This window comes from Phyllostomus discolor, chromosome 2 (assembly GCF_004126475.2).
Source record: "Phyllostomus discolor isolate MPI-MPIP mPhyDis1 chromosome 2, mPhyDis1.pri.v3, whole genome shotgun sequence".
Classification (NCBI taxonomy): Eukaryota; Metazoa; Chordata; class Mammalia; order Chiroptera; family Phyllostomidae; genus Phyllostomus; species Phyllostomus discolor.
The window spans coordinates 92043223-92064662 of NC_040904.2; the positions used below are offsets into that span (position 1 = coordinate 92043223).

The 21440-nt window shown below is 35.4% G+C and overlaps 1 protein-coding gene across 1 annotated transcript in view; it reads right to left on the reverse strand.

Annotated features, from left to right (window-relative positions):
• SLC9C1 (solute carrier family 9 member C1) overlaps positions 1-21440 on the reverse strand; it is a 101148-nt gene that overhangs the window by 33906 nt on the left and 45802 nt on the right. The window contains exons 11-16 of the mRNA XM_028504510.2: positions 19271-19437; positions 18504-18629; positions 15538-15632; positions 10124-10243; positions 5048-5243; positions 1738-1923 (exon numbers count right to left, since the gene is read on the reverse strand). Coding sequence (XP_028360311.2) covers positions 1738-1923; positions 5048-5243; positions 10124-10243; positions 15538-15632; positions 18504-18629; positions 19271-19437 — 890 coding nt within the window. The remainder of the gene's footprint in view (positions 1-1737; positions 1924-5047; positions 5244-10123; positions 10244-15537; positions 15633-18503; positions 18630-19270; positions 19438-21440) is intronic.

Here is a 21440-nt window from a genome sequence, read left to right on the forward strand (position 1 = left end):
TTAAGGAAGACACAAACAAATAGAAACATATACCATGTTCCTGGATCAGAGGAATTAACATCATCAAAATGGCCATAGTACCCAAAGCAATGTATAGATTCAATGCAATCCCTATTAAAGTACTCATGGCATATTTCACAGATATGGAATAACACTTCAAAAATTTATATGGAACCATAAACAACCCTGAATAGCTGCAGCAATTTTGAGAAAGAAGAGCACAGTAGGATGAACAACAATACCTGGTATCAAACTGTTATTACAAGGCCACTGTAATCAAAACAGCCTGATACTGGTATAAGAGCAGACACATGGACAAATGGAACAAAATAGAGGGCATGGAAATAAACCAAAGTCTCTAAGGTCAATGAATATTCAACAAAGGGGGAAGCAGCATATAATGAAGCAAAAATAACCTCTTCAAGAAATGGTGTTGGGAGAGCTGGAAAGCTACATGCAAAAAAATGAAACTTGAACACCAACTTACACCATATACAAAAATAAATTCAAGGTGGATAAAAGATTTAAATATAAGTTGTCACACCATTAAAGTCCTAGAGGAGAAGATAGGCATGAAAATCTCAGATATTCCATGCAGCAATATTTTCACTGATATGTACCCTAGAGCAAGAGACATAAAGGAAAGAATAAACAAATGGGATCTCATCAAAATAAAAAGCTTCTGCATGGCTAAAGAAAACAGCATTAAAATGAAAAGAGAACTAACCATGTGGGAAAACATATTGGCCAAGATACCTCAGACAAGGTTTTGATCTCCAAAATATATAAAGAACTCACACAACTCCACTTTAGGAAGACAAACAACCCAATTAAAAAATGGGCAAAGGACTGGAACAGACACTTCTCCAAGGAGGACATACAGAGGGTCCAGAGACATATGAAAAGATGCTCAGCATCACTAGCCATCAGAGAGATACAAATTAAAACCATAATGAAATACCACTTTACACCAGTCAAAATGGCCATCATAAACAAAGCAACAAACAAGTGTTGGAGAGGTTGTGGAGAATAGGGAACGCTAGTTCACTGTTGGTGGGATTGCAAACTGGTGCAACTACTATGGAAAACAGTATGGAATTTCCTCAGAAAACTAAAGATGGAACTGCCTTTTGACCTGGCAATTTCACTGCTAGGACTATGTCCTAAGAACCCAGAAACACCAATCCAAAAGAACCTATGCACCCCAATGTTCATAGCAGCACAATTTACAATAGTGAAATGCTGGAAGCAACCTAAGCGCCCATTGGTAAATGAATGGATAAAAAAAACTATGGTACATTTACACAATGGAATCCTATACAGCAAAAAGAAAGGAGCTCCTACCCTTTGCAACAGCATGGATGGAACTGGAGAGCATTGTGCTAAGTGAAATAAGCTAGGGAGTGAGAGACAAATACCATATGATCTCCCTTTTAACAAGAACCTAATCAACAAAATGAACAAGGAAGCAAAGTATAGCCAAAGACATTGAAATTGAGAACAGGCTGACAGTGACCAGAGGGGAGAATGGAGGGCATAATGGGGGAAAAGGGCAAAAGGTTTATAGGAACAATTATAAAGAACACATGGACAATATCAAGAGAGGAGGTTGAAACAGGGGAGGGAGGTGGGAAAAGGCAGAAACTGTAAGTGAACAACAATAAAAAAGTTATAAATAAATAAATAAATAAAACTGTCAAAATAAATTTGAAATTACATAATTTAATAGTTTATTACCTTCAAAACACGTAGTATGCGAAGAAGTTGAATAGATCTAAAAAAGGCCTCTAATGGATCCAAATTGAAAGTTTCACTAATAACTTGTGTCTCAAATAGTATAAGCTCCAGGATTCCAACTAATGTAATTGCTAATTCAGTTAGGTTCCAGGTCTGTAAATAATATTCCTTCCTCATTGCTGCTATCTATTGATTTAAAAAAGAAATTATAGTATATTATTTGTTTGTGCTTTTACTATACCATTTTCCACAATAACTAAAACATGAACAGATAGGTTTTTCTCTGATTACCTTAAGACTCTACTTGTTGAAATAGTAGTAAGTGATCATATTTTAAACTAAATATAATTAAAAATTGAAATTAAATGGTTAAAACACTTAAGTATCTATTCCAGAAGAGAAAAATATTGAAAATACCCATTTTATTTGTTTATTAATTCATTCTTCTTTATTTTAAAATGTTTATTAAAAATCTACCTAAGAAAGTGGGAGGCATCAAAATTAGTGTGGATATGAGACTGGGAAATTGAGTTTCCTGTGGAATTTTAAAGAAAGAGTAGGTTTGGAGAAATTATATTTATTTTGAATATGGTGTTTGAGATGTCTGCATAGTATTTGGGTGGAGACATCCAATCAGATATTATCTATGTAGACTGAGCCTTTAGATAAAATCTGAGCTGGAGACCTGAGTATAGGTATCATTAGACTATGAATGGTAGTTGGTGCCAGGGAGGTGAAGAGACAGCATGGCCTATGAAGCCCTTTACTATTTAATTCATGGCTCTGTCTCCTGTCTCATTTTCTTTATCTTCCACACAAATTTAACATATCTCCAAGATCCACCTCGACTAAGCCATCCCTAAACTTGAGTCATTGGGAATTATGCTCCTTGTGTGTGTCACACTGTTGACTCTGTTGTCCCTTGTTCTTGTCTATTACGCTAAGTACTTATGGTCCACATTCCGAGTACTTTGACCTTTAGTCACTATTCAAAATTCAACTAACGCATCTACTACCCTTGAAAGCCTTTTTTTCCTGGCCCTATTATTCTGTGTAAGAAACTCCTGTTTCTCCCCACACAGAACCTGTGTAGTCCCTTATTATACTACTTAAGATACTGATTTGTAATTTTGATTACTTTGTCTTCTTTTAACAGCCTGATCCCTCTACTCATCATGATTCAAAGAAAGTGTAGGAGGCAGACATATTCATGTCCCAGGGAAAGCATATGCTCTATTATAAATTAAGAAACTGCTATGCATGCTTATAAACGGACTCCTATGTGTTGAGTGGTAGAGTCATTTTCCATGCGTCTGCTCACATTTTGCCAGGCTGAGGAAATTCATTGTCTGAATCTAGAAAGCACAAGACCAGATCCTGGTCTTGTGAATTCCTGCTCACATCACCATTTAGCCTCTGTAGATGTCTAATTTCTTTCTTATTGAAACAGGTATACATTGGGTAATTCTCTTAGGAACTTAAAAGGACTGGTGTAAAGAATAAGACTTTATCCAAACACTAAGTATTCAGAAGTGTGAAGGAGTTATCTTGAGGTTGTCACTAGAATATAGCTACAAGAGAGGAAGAACTTGCTTTGAAAGGATAGTGTGGGCTTCAGAGAAATAGAGGTTTGCTGAATGTAAGTTTTTCAAAGAATAGAGGTTTAGGTAATGCCACCTCTGGCTCTCAGATGAAGAACAGTGATTACCCTCCCTCTGAGGAAGTTTCAAAAGACCCATTCATCGAATAGGTTGAAGAGTATTTGGGGAAATGCTGAAAATACAGGGAGGAAATTTTAAGGCAATATTGTTTATTAGAAAGAACGATAACTTTGAGGGGTTGTACCCCAATTCTATTATTCATTAGCTATGCAACTTTAGACAAGTTACACAATTTATCGGAGACTCAGGTCTCTCATATGTAAAATGCAAGGCATGATATATAGCTATCTTAAAGGGTTAATTTAAAGATTTGAAACGTTACAATCAAAATCACTGGCACTTCATAGGTGATTATTTTTTATTATTGTTATAAAATATAATGGATATTTTAAAAGGCACTATACAAGGAACAGAATTGAACTAAACAGAAAAGAGGGTAGATGAAATGGTAAATAAGGGCAAGTTGGAAAATTGGGCATTGAAGATGAGTCTTGAGGTATGTAGGAGGGAGACAAAAACAGGGTTGTACAGTGGGCAGTATCCTCTCAGCTGCAAAGTACAGCCATGTCTGTACAGTACAGTGCTGCCATAACTGGGCCTAACTGAAGGGAGTTATGGCTTTGTGGGGCTATGACAGTAGCTTAAACATGGCAGAGTACAAAAAATAATAGAGCTAGAGGGATTTTTATTGATTAAATTTGGCCAACTTTGACTTTTTATAGAAGAAAAAAACTGAACATGGGAGAAGTTCAGTGACCTTGTGAACAGTTAGTCAGAGAGAACCAAAGCCAGGACCAAATTTGCTAAATCACAGCTCTGTGCTCTTTCTACCAATCATGGTACACTGCAAAATGTTATATATTCTAGAGAACTCTTCACTTCCATCCTCGCCATATAACTAACCCTAATTAAAGATTAATTGCTTTATTTTCTCTAAAAACATATGAAATATCCGATGGTCATTCTAACTAACTTGGAACTTATTACATTCAATATGACCAGTTGTGACTCCATACCCGCCCCAACATCATGGCTCTATAATAGCATTTAAAGTTTCCACTAAAAATTTGAGACATTTATTTTGTCCAAATATCAGGTATAATTCTTCTATTAAAATTTTCTGGCTAAAATACTTTATATTGACCATATGACACAATACTGTTGTCAATTTGCAGGTGCATATTTCCACTATTTAATAACTACCTTTATAGTGGATTTAAAAATCAGATTATAGTATCTTTTTAGTATAAAAGTATCTATCTTCTATTGAGTATCTATCAATCTATTTACCCATTTATTTATTTATTTGGTATAAAAATACCTAACAAAACCAACATCCAAGTGCTCGCTACCCTGCTGAATTTAAGAATACTGCCAATACCTGTAAAACTCACTCTGGGTCTCTTTAAAACACACTATTTTAAACTTTACTTTTACAAATACAAAATCAGTTCTTAAAGTGTGAATATGTTCTATTGAGTTACCCTAAATATCACCTTTACAAACTGAAGTTTATTTGTTTGAGAAGTAGAAGAAAATTTCATACACTTTTTTAGAAAACTATAGCTGGTGTTGAAAAATGAAATTAGGAAATCTCCCTCTTGGATATAATACGCACACACACACACACACACACACACTTTAGATACCTTAACTAGGGTCTCCAGGATGTACAATGCAAGAAAAAAGTAGGAACAGTGTCTTATTTCAGTATGATAGATCTCTTCTAATGTGGGTACCCAAGAAATTACAATAAGGAACATATTCATTAGTATCACAATGTATCCAATATACTCAAATTCATCAGTAAATACTATTTTATGGGTCATACGAAGAAAATAATGTCTGTGAAGAAAAGAAAGATAGTTTTATTAGATAAAAAAATTACATTGAATTATTTTCACTGCATATTCAGTTCCATTCCAATCATCAATAGCTACAGAGCCCCGCTTAGTTCTGGAAAGTAGCCATCACTACCCAACACTTCCTGGCATCCTAATTCAGATATCGCCCTTTTAATTTCCTCCCCTGCTACATGACTTGATGCTGGCTTTCCCTCTTTATTTCTCATATCCTCACTTCTCCCTTATTTCTACTGTACTTTTAATAGAAATACTTTTGCTTATAAGACAGGGATAATTTAAATTAGAAATATTAAAAAATGGAGGAAATCCCTTCCACCTTTGAATAATTCCACTTTTCAGAGATAACTACTATTAATAGTTTGAATATTGTTTCAATCCTTTTGTTTGTATAATCATTATCCATAAACACAAAAGGAGTTATCACACACATTGTAACCAGCTTCACCTCTGCCCCTTTTAACAAAGTATTATGAACACCTTTCCTTGTCAAGGCATAAAATCAAGAACAAATCCCAGGATGTGTGTGGTGAACACTATGGTTTCACATTTTATCAAAAAATTTAAAGTAATATATACACTATGGAAAATAGTTTCCGTACCAAGTATGTTAGAAAATGGAATTGCGAATGAGGATTTGTTTTATGTATTTTTAATTTTATTTTAAATTATTCAAATAGTATAATAATGTATTTTTATTGTTAAAACTCAAATAAAATGATTAATTAATTTACTAATTGAAGATTGGTTAAAGTACTAGATTACTTCCCCATTCTCAGAGGTCAATCTTTGTTACACAGGACCTGAAACTTTTACAATTTGGAGTCTTATTTAAGAAAAGAACATAATATTATGAACACATACATAATTCTGTCATTAAATTGGTGGGACCCCCTATGGCCTCAGGCAGTGAGACTGCTTTTCTTGCTTTCTTCCAGCAATAAAATCATAACTGGTACAGCATTGCACTTGAAGTTTACCTTTTGCCCAAGTTTATAATCACCTATAATCTGATTTGTTTATGCCATGTAGATGAATTAAAAAGGATATGATGGGGATAACTCACAATTCCTGTAAGTCTTTAGTGTTGATGTTAATTTCTTAACTTTTGAATGCTATGCTGCATCTTATTACTATTTTAGTCAGGGTTCCACTTCGTCACTTGGCCCTTCCTGCCATAATGTCTTGTTCTGTAGGTCAGTTAGACAATGTGAGTGCATGGCTAGATACTAAGTATGTTCATCCCAGTTATATACTTCAGGACTCAGAGAAATAACACCATAGTGAACCTGCTGGACTTCTCTTAGACAGACTGAGTCAGAAACTTTATATAGCATCTAGCCTAAAAGCTCCCATTTTTAACTTGAGGACCATGAGAGCATTTCAAGCTTTTGGTATCAATATGATTTTAAGTGCTACATCCCAAAAGTGCTAGTCTGGGTGTCCACTGTTTTTCCAAAGCACAGTAACTCTTGTAAAGTGACTAAAGTTCCATTAGAAAAAAATTTGAGGGAATATTTATCCTGTATACTTGTGGAATTGTTGCTATCCTTCCTCAAGGGCTCTGGACCTGAGCCATGACTTAGATATAGAGAAAAATTGAGAAAGCATGATTTTTCTTTGTAGTAGGTGATACCACCCCTTTACCTACCAGGTCTCTCTCTCTTTAGTTAGAAAAGTCAAGTAACACTAAATTAACTATTTGTCTATATTGCCCTCTGACATAATACAATATTTGCTAGCCATTCCCAGGTTTGCTTTTCACAAAATAAAACATGCCCACCTTTCCTCTGACATTTAAGTACTATTTCTTTTCTGCCATTCCCAAATCCTTTTGCTATGAGAGACTAATTTTGTTGCAGTTTCAATTATTGTCACCCATGTCCTGCAGAAGACATCTATTGTCAAGTTTATCATTATTGCCTTGGAGGAGGGAAATGTCTCTCACGTATTCCCAAAGAATAAGGTTGTGTGGCTGGTGCTACATTCTCACATAATTAATCTAGCTAAATATTGTAATTTCTAGCATTTGTACCTCATTTACTATAGGCTTTTGGCTTGGTCAAACTTCACAAAACCGTCCCAGGAGGGTAATAGTACCAACTCCAAGTGTCCTTGACAGAATGTTGAGCCCTGAATCATCATGGATAAGAGCATTATGCCAGTAAATTCTTCACAATCAGGCCTTATGTTTCAATCTTCTCAAGACCCATTCCCTTCTATGTTCTACTAGTGTTCTCTGGTATTAGGTCCTGTAATTACTTTAGTTGGTAATTTGTAGCATCCTGAAATAGGCACTGTATTTCACTTTCTAGCTGTGTTGAGATCTGACCTGGGTAATTACCTTGGAAGCAATGAAAGATGGTACAGTCTAACTTTGAAACACTGACAAGCTTCTTTGCATCATCTTAAGGTGCTAGGAGGCAGCAGGGTAGAGGCACCTGTTTCTGCCAGGTCAGAGTGTTCATGAGAATGTGAGGTTCAAGATCATCAGGTGTGTCCACCCAAGTGTTACCACTTTAGATCTCAGGGTCCTGATATTTTTCTATCAGAGGTGTGATATTAATACAGGAGCTCTGCCAATGATATATATTTCTCTGATTTGCTCTGCTCTAGCTGCATCTCTCAAAATGAGTTATACCACATTGATTTTTATTCAGTTCTGAATAATTTAAGTTGAATTTTTAATTTTAAGAATTATAGGTATTTTTCCACTTTTCTACTCAGTTTCTTTTGGTGACCGATTGTTCATATTTGTGAGTCTATCACCTATCCATTTCAACATTTCAGAAATACTTATGGCCACACAGAATAATTGTAATAACTGGAATTGATGGGATATAAATCTGCCCTTATTTTTTTTGTTGATTGTCTTTCATGGTTATTTGTTTCCTTGTGTGTTTGTTGATCTTTGATAGTGACAACTTCATCATTGGCTAGAGAACTCAATTTTGAACAGAATGTTTTCCAGCACTTAGTAATAAATGTTAACATTTATGAAGTGCTTACCCAGGGCTAGTCCCTAGACTAAAGGCTTCTACACACACTATGTAATCTTTACAATAATCCTATAAAGTAGATAAAGGAGAGCCAAACTTGCATATTTTAGTGTCTATTATATGTCAGTTACTTTCCCAGATACTTTACATAAATCAGTTAGCCTTCAGAGCATTAGATAGTATTATATCCACTTTCAAATGAGGAAACTGAGACCTGAAGAACTCATTCAGCTAATAAGTGATGGAGATAGGTAGTCTAAGACAAGCAAGAAACTCCAGAATCTGTATTACTCACTTTGAGATGGGTGGAATTTTAGAGATAGTTTAAAGCATACATTTACGATCAATTCTAGTTTTTCACATTTTCCTTTCTCTAAGTTACATCAACAGAAATAATTACTCAGAAAGTTGTATCTTAATTTAGTGTTAAAGTCTTTAAAATAACCATAGTATAAAATTGTCTGATTGGTACTTATTGAATGTGGTAGATTAAAGATAGACAATCTTTGATACTTCTGTTAGAAGAGGGGTCTATATTCTTCCCCTTGAATTGAAAATAAGAAATAAAAGCCATCCACATAGGAAAGAAATAAGTAAAATTATCTCTATTCATGGATGATATGGTCTTACATACAGAATATCCTAGAGAATTCCCCCAAAACTGAGTGCTAGTAAATGAATTCAGCAAAGCTTCAGGTCATAGTGTGAATATATAAAAATCAGTTGTATTTCTATACACTAGGAATGAACAACCCAAAAATTAAATCAAGATAAAAAAATTTCTGATAACATGAAAAAGAAAAAATACTTGGATTAAGTTTAATTGAGAACTTGTATGTTAAAAATGATAAGACATTCCTGAAACAAATTAAAGATCTTGATCAATGAAAAGACATTCTATGTTCACAAATTAGAAAGATTAATATTGTTAAGATGGCAATACTACTCAAAGGTATGTACGGAGTTCATGCAATCCCTATGAAAATATCAATTAAAATTTTTCCAGAAGCAGACTAATTAAAAAATTGGTATACAATTGCAAGCAACCCCAAATAGCTGTGACGATCTAGAAAAGGAAAAGGAAATGTTGATGGACTTATACTTCCTGATTTCAAAATAGTCTAGAAGTTGTAAAAAACAATTTGGTGGCTGCTCAAGAAAAACATAAAATCATCATATGGTTCAGCAATTTTACTTCTAGATGTATACCCCGAAGATGGAAAGCACTTATTCAAACAAATACTTGTACACAACTATTCATAGCCGCACTGTCCACAACAGCCAAAAGGTAGAAATAACCCAAATGTCTATCAATTGATGAATGCGTAAACAAATGGGTATATTCCTACAGTAGACTGTTATTCATGGTAAAAAGAAATGAAGTATTTAAACATGTTATAATATGGATGAAAACATTATGCTGAGTGGAAAAAATGCCAGAAACAAAAGGCTACACACTGTATGATTCTATTTATATGAAACATCCAGAATAGGTAAATTCACAGAGCCAGAAAGAAGACCAATGCTATCTAGGTGCTGGAGAAAAGGGGAAATGAAGTGACAGCTTAGTGGGTACTGGGGTGATGAAAATGTGAAATTTGTTAGAGATAATGTTTATCCAACATTGTGTATTTACTAAATAACACTAAATAGTCCACAAAAATGGTTAATAGTTAATCTTGTTATATAAAATTTACTAAAAAATAGTGTTATTATATCATCTCCTTTTATTTTAAGTAACTTTTTGTATGTACAATATGTAAGTAATATTTTAGAATGTATTCAGAATATAAATTTTAACAGATAATAAAAAGAATTTCAAATGAATATAACAGCATTTCTAGTAAGGTTCAGAAGAACTTACCTTGATGGGAGTCCTTTTTCCTTTTTAGTATTGTACACCCAATTCATCAATATTTTTCTAACAAAGGTAATCATTTTTTTGCTTTCAGAATAATTTTTTATTGTTTCAGGACTCATATATCTAAAAAAAGAAAGAAATCTTTAAACATGCTTTTAAAATTTTGGGATGAGTTTAATGTAGTATTGCCTGAAAGCACGAAGACTATTTTTCCCAGTGATGATTAGAAATGAAACATTTTCATGGGCATATGTTCAAGTCACAAATTTGTAGATAAGGTAGATGTATGGTTATGAAGTTATATTGTGAGGTTCTCTCATTAAAGAGGGAATATAAAAAACTGGACATACATGGTTTAAAGTTATAGACAGGTCAAGGTTCAGCGATAGCAAGCATTCCATGATTCAAATATTTGGGATTCAAATACGTATGGATTTTCATGTTGGATCTCCATTATCTGGTGTGACAATGAACAAACTACCTCACTAACTTCTTTGCTCTGTAACATGAAGGTAAAAATACCTAAGCCAGCCTGGAATAATTAAATGAGAAAGTATGTATGAAACATCCAACCCATCTTACATATGCTCCCATCTCTTTTCTTTTGCCATCTGGGCCAGAGGTCAGGAATTTATGGGGGAAATACAAGTGGTAGAATAAGAGTTAAAATGGTTTCTTGGAGCAGTCAGTGGTAACAAAACCCCCAAAGACATTTTGGTGGCACTTGTCCGAAGTTGTATGCAGTTTTCTGCTGACTTTTCTATTGAGACAGCTTACATCTGTGCGCTATGATTTAGCATTGCTTAGGCAATGCCCTTGGATTTTATGAGGAACTTACCTGCTGCTGACCAGATAGTTTCATTGTCTTCAACAAAAGAAGGATAGAGTTCTGTCCTTGGGTCTGAGGTTCTACCTTAGAAAGTGGCTTAATTGGAAGGTCATTGGTGACTTAAGTTCAAAGGTGGACCTTGTCCTTTCTATTGATTATAATGTTCTTTGAAACTTGGGAAATTTCTCTGCTACAGGGAAATTGATGTAATTGAAAAAAAATCATTTCATTCTCTGGGATTCAGTATAATAATGTGGTAATTGCATGGAAAATCACTAATGTATATGTGACTTGATTTATTCCTAATTTTTGAAATAGCTGTTGGTCACCTATTATGCTTGCTAAGTGCTTGGGATAAGGCATATACAAAAACTGGTTCCTGCCATCAAGGATTTAGCACACTAGTGGAGTAAAACATACAGATAGCAATTGTAAAGTGTAATAAATATTGCTATGGAGATAATAAAGAGGACATACTAGACCCACAGAGGGGATATATATTATACAGTCTTTTTAAAATTTAATATTTATTGTATTTTTTCCATTACCACTAAGTCTCATTATAGCCCCCTGCCCCCAGCAATCACCATATTCATGTCCATGTTCATGAAGCCTTTTTCCTTTTTGCTCAGTCCTTCCACACCTAACTTCCCTCCCCCACTAGCTGTCATCTTGCTCTCCATCTCTGAGTCTGTCCCCATTTTTCTTTTTAGTTAATTTTGTTCATTAGATTCCATGTGCCTGAAATTATATGGTATTTGCCTTTTCCTGACTGGCTTATTTTGCTTAGCATAATGTTCTCCAGCTCCTTACACAAAGGGTAAAATTTTAATCTTTTTTGCAGCCAAGTAGTGTTCCATCATGTAAATGCCCCAGCATTGGTTTATCCACTCATCTATTGATGGACACTTGAGCTGCTTCCATATCTTGGCAATTGTAAATAAGGCTGCAATGAACAGAAGGGTGCTTATATTCTTTCAAATTAGTGTTTTTGGATTCCTTCAGATATATTCCCAGAGGTGGGATTGCTAAATCAAAAAGCAAATCTATTTTTAATTTTGTGATGTATCTTCATACTGCTTTCCACATTAGCTGCACCAATCTGCTTTCCTACCAGTGGTGCAAAAGGTTTCCCTTTCTCCACATCATCACCAGCACTTGTTTATTGATTTATTGATGATAGCAATTCTGACAGGTGTGAGATGGTGTCTCATTGTGGTTTTAATTTGCATTTCTCTGATTATTAGTGACATTGAGCATCTTTTCATATGTCTATTGGATATTTGTGGGTCCTCTTTGGAGAAGTGACTATTTAGGTCTTTTTATTATTTTTTAATTGGGTTGCTTTTTGGGAGGGTTGATTTTTGTAAGTACTTTAAACCTCTTATCACATGTATCAGTGAATAGGTTCCTCCATTCTGTGGGTTTTTATTTTGTTGATGATTTCCTTTGCTCTGCAAAAGCTTTTTAGTTTGATGTAGTCCCATTTGTTTATTTTTTCTTTTGTTTATCTTGCCTGGAGAGATACATCTGATAAAAAATTACTATGAGCAATGTCTGAAATTCTTCATGCTGTTGAATATCCTTATAATCATTACTCTAAACTGTCTGAGAAATTTCTTCCCTCCATTTCATCTGTTTCTTCTGGAGAATTCTCTTCTTTCTTTTGGGGTCTGTTTCTTTGTCTTCCCATTTTGGCTGCTTCCTGTATTTTCCACTTTATTTGTTAAACTAATTGGTTGTTAAACTAATCTAGCTATAATCAGCAGCCTGGCTTAATGTGAGGCATTAAGTGGGGCAGAATAATTCCAGGCTGATGTCACTTGGAAGGGAGTGCTCTGCCTGAGAGAGATGGCTCCTGCAGTGTGGGGGATGACTGAACATAGGGATCCTGGTGGCTGTTCCCTCAGTTCTCTACCCAGAGCCACCAACCCCAGACTCTTCTCAACCATCTGTATTCCACTCTGTTCTCCCTCTGATGGGGCCCAGGTTAAGTGGCTGTAAATGAAATTTTGTATCTTGACCTTTTAAGAGGCTCTCTGCATCTCCAGCCTTCTCTCCCTGACAGGCAGGAATCCTGCTGTGTTTCACAACTGGATGTTCTCTAGGCTATTTTCTGGCTCTGGTACTGTAGGATGGGGAGCCCAGCTTGGGGTTTAGACCCCACACTGGGGTGATCCCCCCAGCTTCTGAAGTAACCCCCCAGGGCTTCAGCTTCTGCCTGTGGGAGCCCAGCAAGCCCTCTTGTGCCTCCTCTGCACTCTCTACCAGTCTTGTTGGGTGAAGGGGTTTTTTGGTCTATCCTTGATTATCAGGCTTCTTTCCAGCTATTGTTCATTTGGTTATTCAGGATAATTTCTCTACAACTTAGTTGGAATTCCAGGTTGACCCTGGGAGGAGGTTAATGTAGTTTTCACTTACTCCTCTAACATCTTGGATCTCTGAACACCATCTTGGGCAATCAGGAAACCTCCATGAAGAAATCAATTTCTAAGATATGGTCATTTCACAAGTTCCTGTGAATCTTAAAGTTCTGTGATATCAATAAGTGTGTGATATTTTACAGCTCTAAATTACTAAGTAATGCAGATTCTTGAATTCCTATTTTGTATCAATGTGTTCACTGTTTAGAACTGTATTAAGAAAAGAGTATGATCTTTTTAACTGGATAGTAAGGCAGCTTAGCTTCAAATCCAAGCTCTGTAATTGATTAGACAAATGACCTTGGATAAATTATTTAATCTCTCTGTGCCTCACTTTCTTCATCTGCAAAATGAAAATAATAGTAGCACTTATCTGACAGGATTTTTAAGACATAAAATTTGTAATATATGTAAAATGTTTAAGACTGTATCTGACACAGGAATAAGTAAATAAAGCTCTCTATTCAAAGTATTATTTCTTAGGTAATCACGTAGGCACTTAGCTAAGGTATTGGTACTCCTTTTTAAACCCAACATTCTTTCCTTAGATGTTTTTCCTTGCCACAGGACACCCTAATGTATGGGGCTACTAATAGGAATCATTAACAAATGGCAAAATTAATGCCAAGGCAGCCCAGCAAGAGGCAAGCACTCAATAGAAGTGTAATTAATAGAAAGTTCCCTGGGGATTGGAACACCATTTCACTTATTTTGACATTCCTTACAGTGCCTGGCATGTACCTTTGTGCACATTAGTATTCAATATTTATCTCTTACATGTATGAATAAAATGTAATACATTCCAAAATTTGCCATCACTGTCCTCTATGAGTCCTTTCAACCCTTTAACCCCCTTATTCCACTGTTGACCTCCTTTTTGTGTCCATTATTTGTAGGCACATGTTGTTTCTGCCTTCTTGGAGATTTAAAGAGGAAAAATTGGGTGGGTGGGCTGGAATGGGAGTAAAGGGCAGAAAACTGTACTTGAACAATGATTAAAATAAAAAACAAACAAGCAAATAAATAAATAAATGAGGAAAAATCAAGGCAGCAAGTTTAAGTGCTTTGTACTGTTTTTTGTGTTTTTTTTTTTAACATTAACTGCTCCTTAATGCAATGGTAATGCTTTCAGCAAGTCATTTATTCATTCTTTAAAAAGTATACATTACATTATCACTCTGGTCCCCTAGTCATTTGAAGAACTTGAAGCAAGAGGGCAAATGGAGACCCTTGTACTATATATGAAATATTTAAACATTATTTGCCAAGAAACCACAATGTCAAGTGAGATGTTTTATCTTCTTATCTTGACAAATATAATGTCTTAATGATTTGCATGGCTAGGTTTAAAATTAAAACTCATAGACTCTGAAAATCTATACTTGAACTTTAATAAGAACATACTGCAGTGTCTGGCTGGTTCTTGTCCCACACATGGCTTTATCTCTCACTGTAGCACAAGCCAGTGCATGTGAGTGGACACCAGGTTGACATACCTCTCAGGTTTTGGAGTGTGTACATTAAAGGCCCAGTTTACTTGTGAGATGATGCTCCATGGGAAAAGGTCCAAGGAGAAACCACAAGTGTAACTGGATTCATTTAAACAGGGAACTTTGGTATCCTTCGTACTAGGAGTATGGGCCTGAACAGTAAGGAATGTCCAGACTTTTGTAGTGTTCATCTTTCCACAGGGGATAATCTGAGGGGATAATCCCTAAAACTCTGACATTGAGAAATTCCCTGCTTACTGTGGAGACTTACATAGAAACAAATCATTACAAGTGCATGCTGAATATTCAGACAAGATGTGTTGTGGAAAGATGTGCCTGGAAGGATTAAGGAAGTCTTTGATTTACTGAGGAATTTGAGTAGTCCCCCCAGCCCACCCCCCAAAAAGAAGTGTGTTTACCACAGTTTAGATTTGGAGGGAAAAGGGAGAAAGGGTAGACTGTTCATATGCACAGAGGCCTGAATGAGGACAGCAAGTTAGGAAAACTGAGTGTAGGTGACTTGGCCTGACTGTGGCTTGTAGAGCAGACAGTGGCTTGGGCACATGATACTGGATGATTTCAAATTACCAGACAAAAGCAAGAAAAGTAACTTGCACAATATCCTAAATGCGGTGGCTTACGAGGATGGAAATTTTCTCTCAACAATGTACTTACTCTCCCTTCTCACCAAAGCTTCCTGCTGCACCTACCAGCATCTGGACTGCACTCTGGGACAGAGTCTCATTTCTGTATTGTCTCTGGTAGCTTGCCTAAAAGAATGTTATGTCAAATCATTATATAGCGTGAATAACAATGGCAATTTATTATTTCTTTTAATGGAGAAACAATCTGTAAGAAGTCAGAATCCCCAAATAATCAAATACCTTTATAAAAAGAATCTCTCTATGAAGTCCAGACCATGATGTCAGTGTAGAAGATAAGTCTGAGCTGTGGGTGGAACCCAACTGGTTCTGTAGGAAACTAGGATCCTTCTTGATATTAATTACATTTTCCAAAATAAGTGTAGTTCTATGGCCACATAAATATGGGAACTATGGAAAGCTGTATTTCCATCTTAAAAGTTCATAATGGATATTAATTATTAAAATCTCTGAGAAATTCTACAGTAAATGGCATGAAATGAACTAGTACTGTTGTGTAGAACACAGTCATCCATTCATCCAGTCCATATATTGAGAGCCTACTCCACTTTAGACTCATGCTGGGGAAACCACTCTCTGATACTGCCTCTGGCCTTAGCGTGCTGAACACTCTTGAAAATCATTTTAAAGACCAATTTCCAAAATCGGAATGTATACTATAATTAAAGAAGCCTGGGTTCCATAGAAGACATCCTATCTGCACAATCACCTATGGATATTAAAATACAGTTTTGATCCTGGTAGATAGATACTAGAAAGAGATAGAACTGAATTTAAAGATGAGGAATTGAATAGTGCAGAATTTTCCTTCTCAAACTTAAATAAAATACTTATAAAATTATGTGAGAATTAAATATGTTCCCTATTCTCAAAGATAAGTGCTATATCTTATGGAAAAATAAAAAGCTGAAAATAATATGGAACCCATGAAAACAACACAAATGGTAAAGCAGGTAGTTACTAGAAAAATGTTAATTCTTAAGTCATCATTTACACCAAAATGTAAGAAGAATTTAGAGAATGGTTAATTCACCCAAATAACTGTCATTTATTGAACTCTCTACTATATTATTTTTTAAAAAAATTTCTAGATTCTTCATTCAAGGATACATTTATTGGTTTTAGAGAGAGAGGAGCGGGGAGAGAGAGAAAGAAACATTGATGAGTGAGAGAAGCATGTATCAGTTGCCTCCTGCATGTGTCCCAACTGAGTTTCAAACCTGCAACCTATGAATGTGCCCTAACCAGGAACAAAACTGCAACCTTCTGGTGTATGGGACTATGCTCCACTCAGCTGAGCCACCCAGCCAGAGCTCTACTATATTATAGAATTAACTGATCTCTGCATGCCTTATATACTTATTTCATTCTTGCAACGAGTTTGTGAGGAAGGTATTTTAAACTTTATTTTATAGATGAGAAAGCTGAGGCTCAGAGAGTAAAGTAGTTTTCCCAACTACTTAACTAAGTAGTCTTAACTAAGTTGTTTTAAGTAGTTTTCCCACATTAGCAGCTCAGTTCTTTCTGAATATAAACCTGTCTCTTGTTCCCCCATTTGGTATACTGCTTCTCCTATACCATATCTTGACATGGCAGAGAAGATATTGCTCAGTTAACAAGGGATGGCTGAGACTTAAATAGACATTGCCAAAACTTTAAAACTGAAGTAGACTAAAAATTATTATGGTTAAGAGTAGGGAACATTAGAATGGAGACTGCAGAAACCAAATCAACAGACAGAGATAAACATGAAAATATGTCTAGAAAGAAAAGGACTAAAAATATATGAAATGAGGTAAAATTCTAGAGCAGAGAGATTCGATCTACTTTGGAAAAATAGTGTTTTCTGATTAAGAATCCCAAATAGCACAAAATCAACAAGTTGTATTAACAGAAAAACAAATATTTAAGGCAAGGAATCAAAAAGGTACCTGGAGTGTATATTGCAAAAAAAAAAAAAACAAAAACCATAAGACATCACAAGAGGAAAGAATATAAGAGGTTATTCAGTTAGCACAAGTTTCCTCTTTTGCAGACAAGGAGAATAAAGGCTGAAAAAAATAAGTCCTGAGTCATATATCATAATAACAATGAAAGCAAGACTCAAAATGGAGTCTCCTGCATGGTTTTAAGGGTTCTCGGTTACTATATTTTCCTGAAATAAATTAAAAATCTTGAAGTGCCTCAAAGACACGATCTCCTAAAATCTGCTGGTGAAATAATGCACCATATGGACATAAGTTCATCCTTCATGCATTACCTCCATTGCTTAAAAAAATTATTTAGGTCCTTGGAAAAGCTGCCTTTGAGACTCAACTTGTCTGCACCCTATAGATCTTTTATTTCCGGAGTTAGACTAAGAAAGTAGAATGCTTGGAATCCTGTATGGTTGCAATAGCCGAGGAATGCATGACAGTTCCATACATACTGAGAAAGGCCCAACAGAAACATTTTAAGAGGATGAGCCATGGCAACTAGTCAATATTCTGGCCTGTACAGAAGATGGTAAATAGGCTCTTAACGGTTCCCCACCAAGTCCTCTATGCTGCTGTGCTACAGAATTTCTCTAATTTCTCCCCAAGATATGATGTAAAACCATACCATCCTATACTTGCAGTTAATTATAAACTTGTTGAAAAACTGGCCCAGATCCAGAGATAGGCGGTGTCATCAAAGTGACCGCACAATGCATCTGAAGGGTGGGCTCAGCTCTATTTCCTGCCACTGGGACCTGTGGAATTCCCAGTTTCTCATAATAAAACACCTTTTATTTAAGCTAATGTAAGTGGATCCTTTATTTTATTTTATCTTTTGCAGTTAAGCAGATCCCTAAAACAAGGGCAAACTTCCCTTTGCATTCATAAACAATCTATTAAGCTATGCAGGTTAACATAATCAAGATGCCTTCAAGCAATGGAGAGAGTTTTCAGTATAATTTTAGGCCAAAATTCATTTTAAAGTGGATAATGAAGTACTAACTATTTGTGCAGACAAGAGACGCCTGTTGGCCAGCTCCATTGCTTCAATGTTAAGGGTCTCATCTATTTCCTTGTTACATTTTGGACAGTTCACCTTTTGATGTTCTGTTGTTTCTCCTTGGCTCAGCTAAATTAAAACAAAAAAATACATGGATAATAATATATTGTTTAGTATAAACCTCAAGCAATTTATATACATTTGTTTTGAAAAATTATAGAAAATTTGCTAGATACAGAAAATCAGATGAGTTTCCTCACTACTTACTTGCACAGCTATCTAGAACATAAAATGATTGCCAGTTTGAGGGGAAGGAGTCATAGTGTACCTTTATTTTATCTTTACTTGGCATTGTTAATAGTTTATAAAAAATCTTGCACATATAATCACACTTTAAACCGGTGGTTCTGAAAGTATGTTAGCATCACCATCACCTGGGAATTGTTAGAAAGGCACATTCTCAGGTCCCTCCACAGAACTACTGAATCAGAAACTCTGGGGGACAGGCAGAACACTGCTTCTCTTTCTGAATTTGCAACATATATCTTGTGTCTACTCCAAGATGTTGTCACTTCTACTTTGCCCCTCAGTGATCACAAAATTCCCTGAAATTCCCTCCTTCTCATTGTAGTAGATAAGAAGTTACCAATACAATGTCTCTGTCAATTATACATCTTAAAGATTATGAATTAATACTTACAACATTTATACTTATTTAAGGTCAATCATACCTACTTTGAAGGGATAAATTAAAGACATTACTTGCTTACTGCATATGGGTTTTGAAATATAATTGCTGTCTCAACCATGCTCCAATCTGCATTTGCAAGATCTTTGTCAAATTTGAGTGCGGAGGCTGCAGATTTAGTTATCTCTTGAAAGTGTTGAAATGTATAATAAAGTGATTTATATTTTGTTGATGTGACATCATGAAGACCTTTGATACAAAGAGCACATTTTATAAATAGTGGGAACATCACAATTTTTATCTGAATTATAAAGTTCCCTTTTGTTTTATTATAGGTACTAAGTATTTTTTAAGTTAAAGACTCAATCAACATAAATTGTTTAATAATAGGAGCACTAACAATTTCAAAATTTTCTACTTTCATACTCCTCACAATAGCTGAGGTACACAGTAATAATAGCTGATATTTACTGAGTGCTTCCCATGTGCTGAGAGGAACAGCTCAGCACTCTGCATATATTAAGGTTTTTGATCATCTTAACCTCCTTTTGAGGTGAGTCTCTTTTCTTAGTTTGACCGATGAGGAGACAGAGGATTAAACTGGTAGACTGAGTAAAGCAGATTGCCTTTCTCAATGTGGGTGGGCCTCATTCAATTTTTTGAAGGCCTGAATAGAACAAAAGATTGAGCAAAATAAAATTCACTCTCCCTGACTAATGGTCTTCTAAGGTGGGGTACTAATTCTCTCCTGCCTTCAGATTTGGGCTGGAACTTACACCATTGTCTTTCCTGCTTCTCAGGCCTTCAGATTGCATGTGCATCTTCTATTCATATATGTGCCATATAGGTATAGGTGTAGATACAGATACATATATGCATACATATGTATAGTATATACACATACAAACACACAGAATATATGTACATACATATCTTATTTACATGTAAGATCATATATATAAGTATGTGATACATACATTTATACACACGCACACACATTTATATATGCCCAGACTTCATTAAGGTTTGAAAGACTCTTACTATCAGTCACAAATTCCTTTTTTTTTCTTTTTTTGAGCCAAAAAAGATTGTTTGGAAAGCAATAATGTTTCATGAGCAAATGTTCACTGCCCTCAGTGCAAGTAAACAGATGCCCCACACTGAGTTTTAGGTTTGCCCTGACCTAAAGGTGAGTCACCCAGGTGACTCAGTTTGTTGGAGTGTTGTCCCATACACCAAAAGGTGGTGGGTTCGATCCCCAGTCAGGGCACCTGCCTGGGTTGCAGGTTCTATCTCTGGTTGGCATGTGCATGGGAGGCAACTGGTCAATGTCTCTGTCTCACATTGATGTCCCTCTCTCTCTCTCTCCCTACTCCTCTTCCTAAAATCAAGAAACATATTCTAGAGTGAGGGTTAAAAAAATTTAGATTTACTTAGCTACTAAGTAGAACATCTAATAGTGTTTGCAACACTTTCTCTGTTCCTCCCATTTTACTATGCTAAGGCTCACAGAATTTAGAAGAAAAAAAGAAAAGGAAAAGGATTTTGTTGGAAATACGAGAAAAGAATGAAGATTGAGCAGTATAATATTTCCATAAAGATGAAATTTCAGATTCATAGTATATGCCCATTAGAGTAAAAATTCTGCATGTAATTAAAAGGGTAGTAGAGCAGTTAAGAATATAATGGATTAAAAGCATCAAGGCAATATGTTTGTACTTCTTAACTACCATTACTTAGTTGTGTGACCTTGGGCAATGACTGTTAAGTCTCTAAATCTCAATTTCTAAATTGTTGAAAAGTGTGGGATTAAACACGTGTGTTGCATTATACAAACATCCTCCTAAAACTGCTGTTCTGCTTCCACTCTCTTTATCCCCTGACTCCTAAAATCAGTTATCCACAGAACTAGAGTGGTCTTTTGAGACCTTGATCATGTACTAATTACACATACAGCTTTCTCAGTAATCTACCACCTGTTGTGTTTTCTAATTTATTTATATGTGGTTGTTTATATTGATGCACACATGATTCTCTAATATTCCCTTATTTGACTTCTTTCCTGACTGTTTACCTATCTTCAGTGTAAGTTCTATCAACTCAGAAATCTGCTCTGCCTTCGTAATAAATTACCATCAGTTAAAATAGTGCCTGGCATATAGGAGGCTTTTAATAAATGTTTGCCAAATAATTGAGTACACTCATTGTACTATGTTTTATAAACTGGAAATGTAAGTAATCTTTTAAAATAA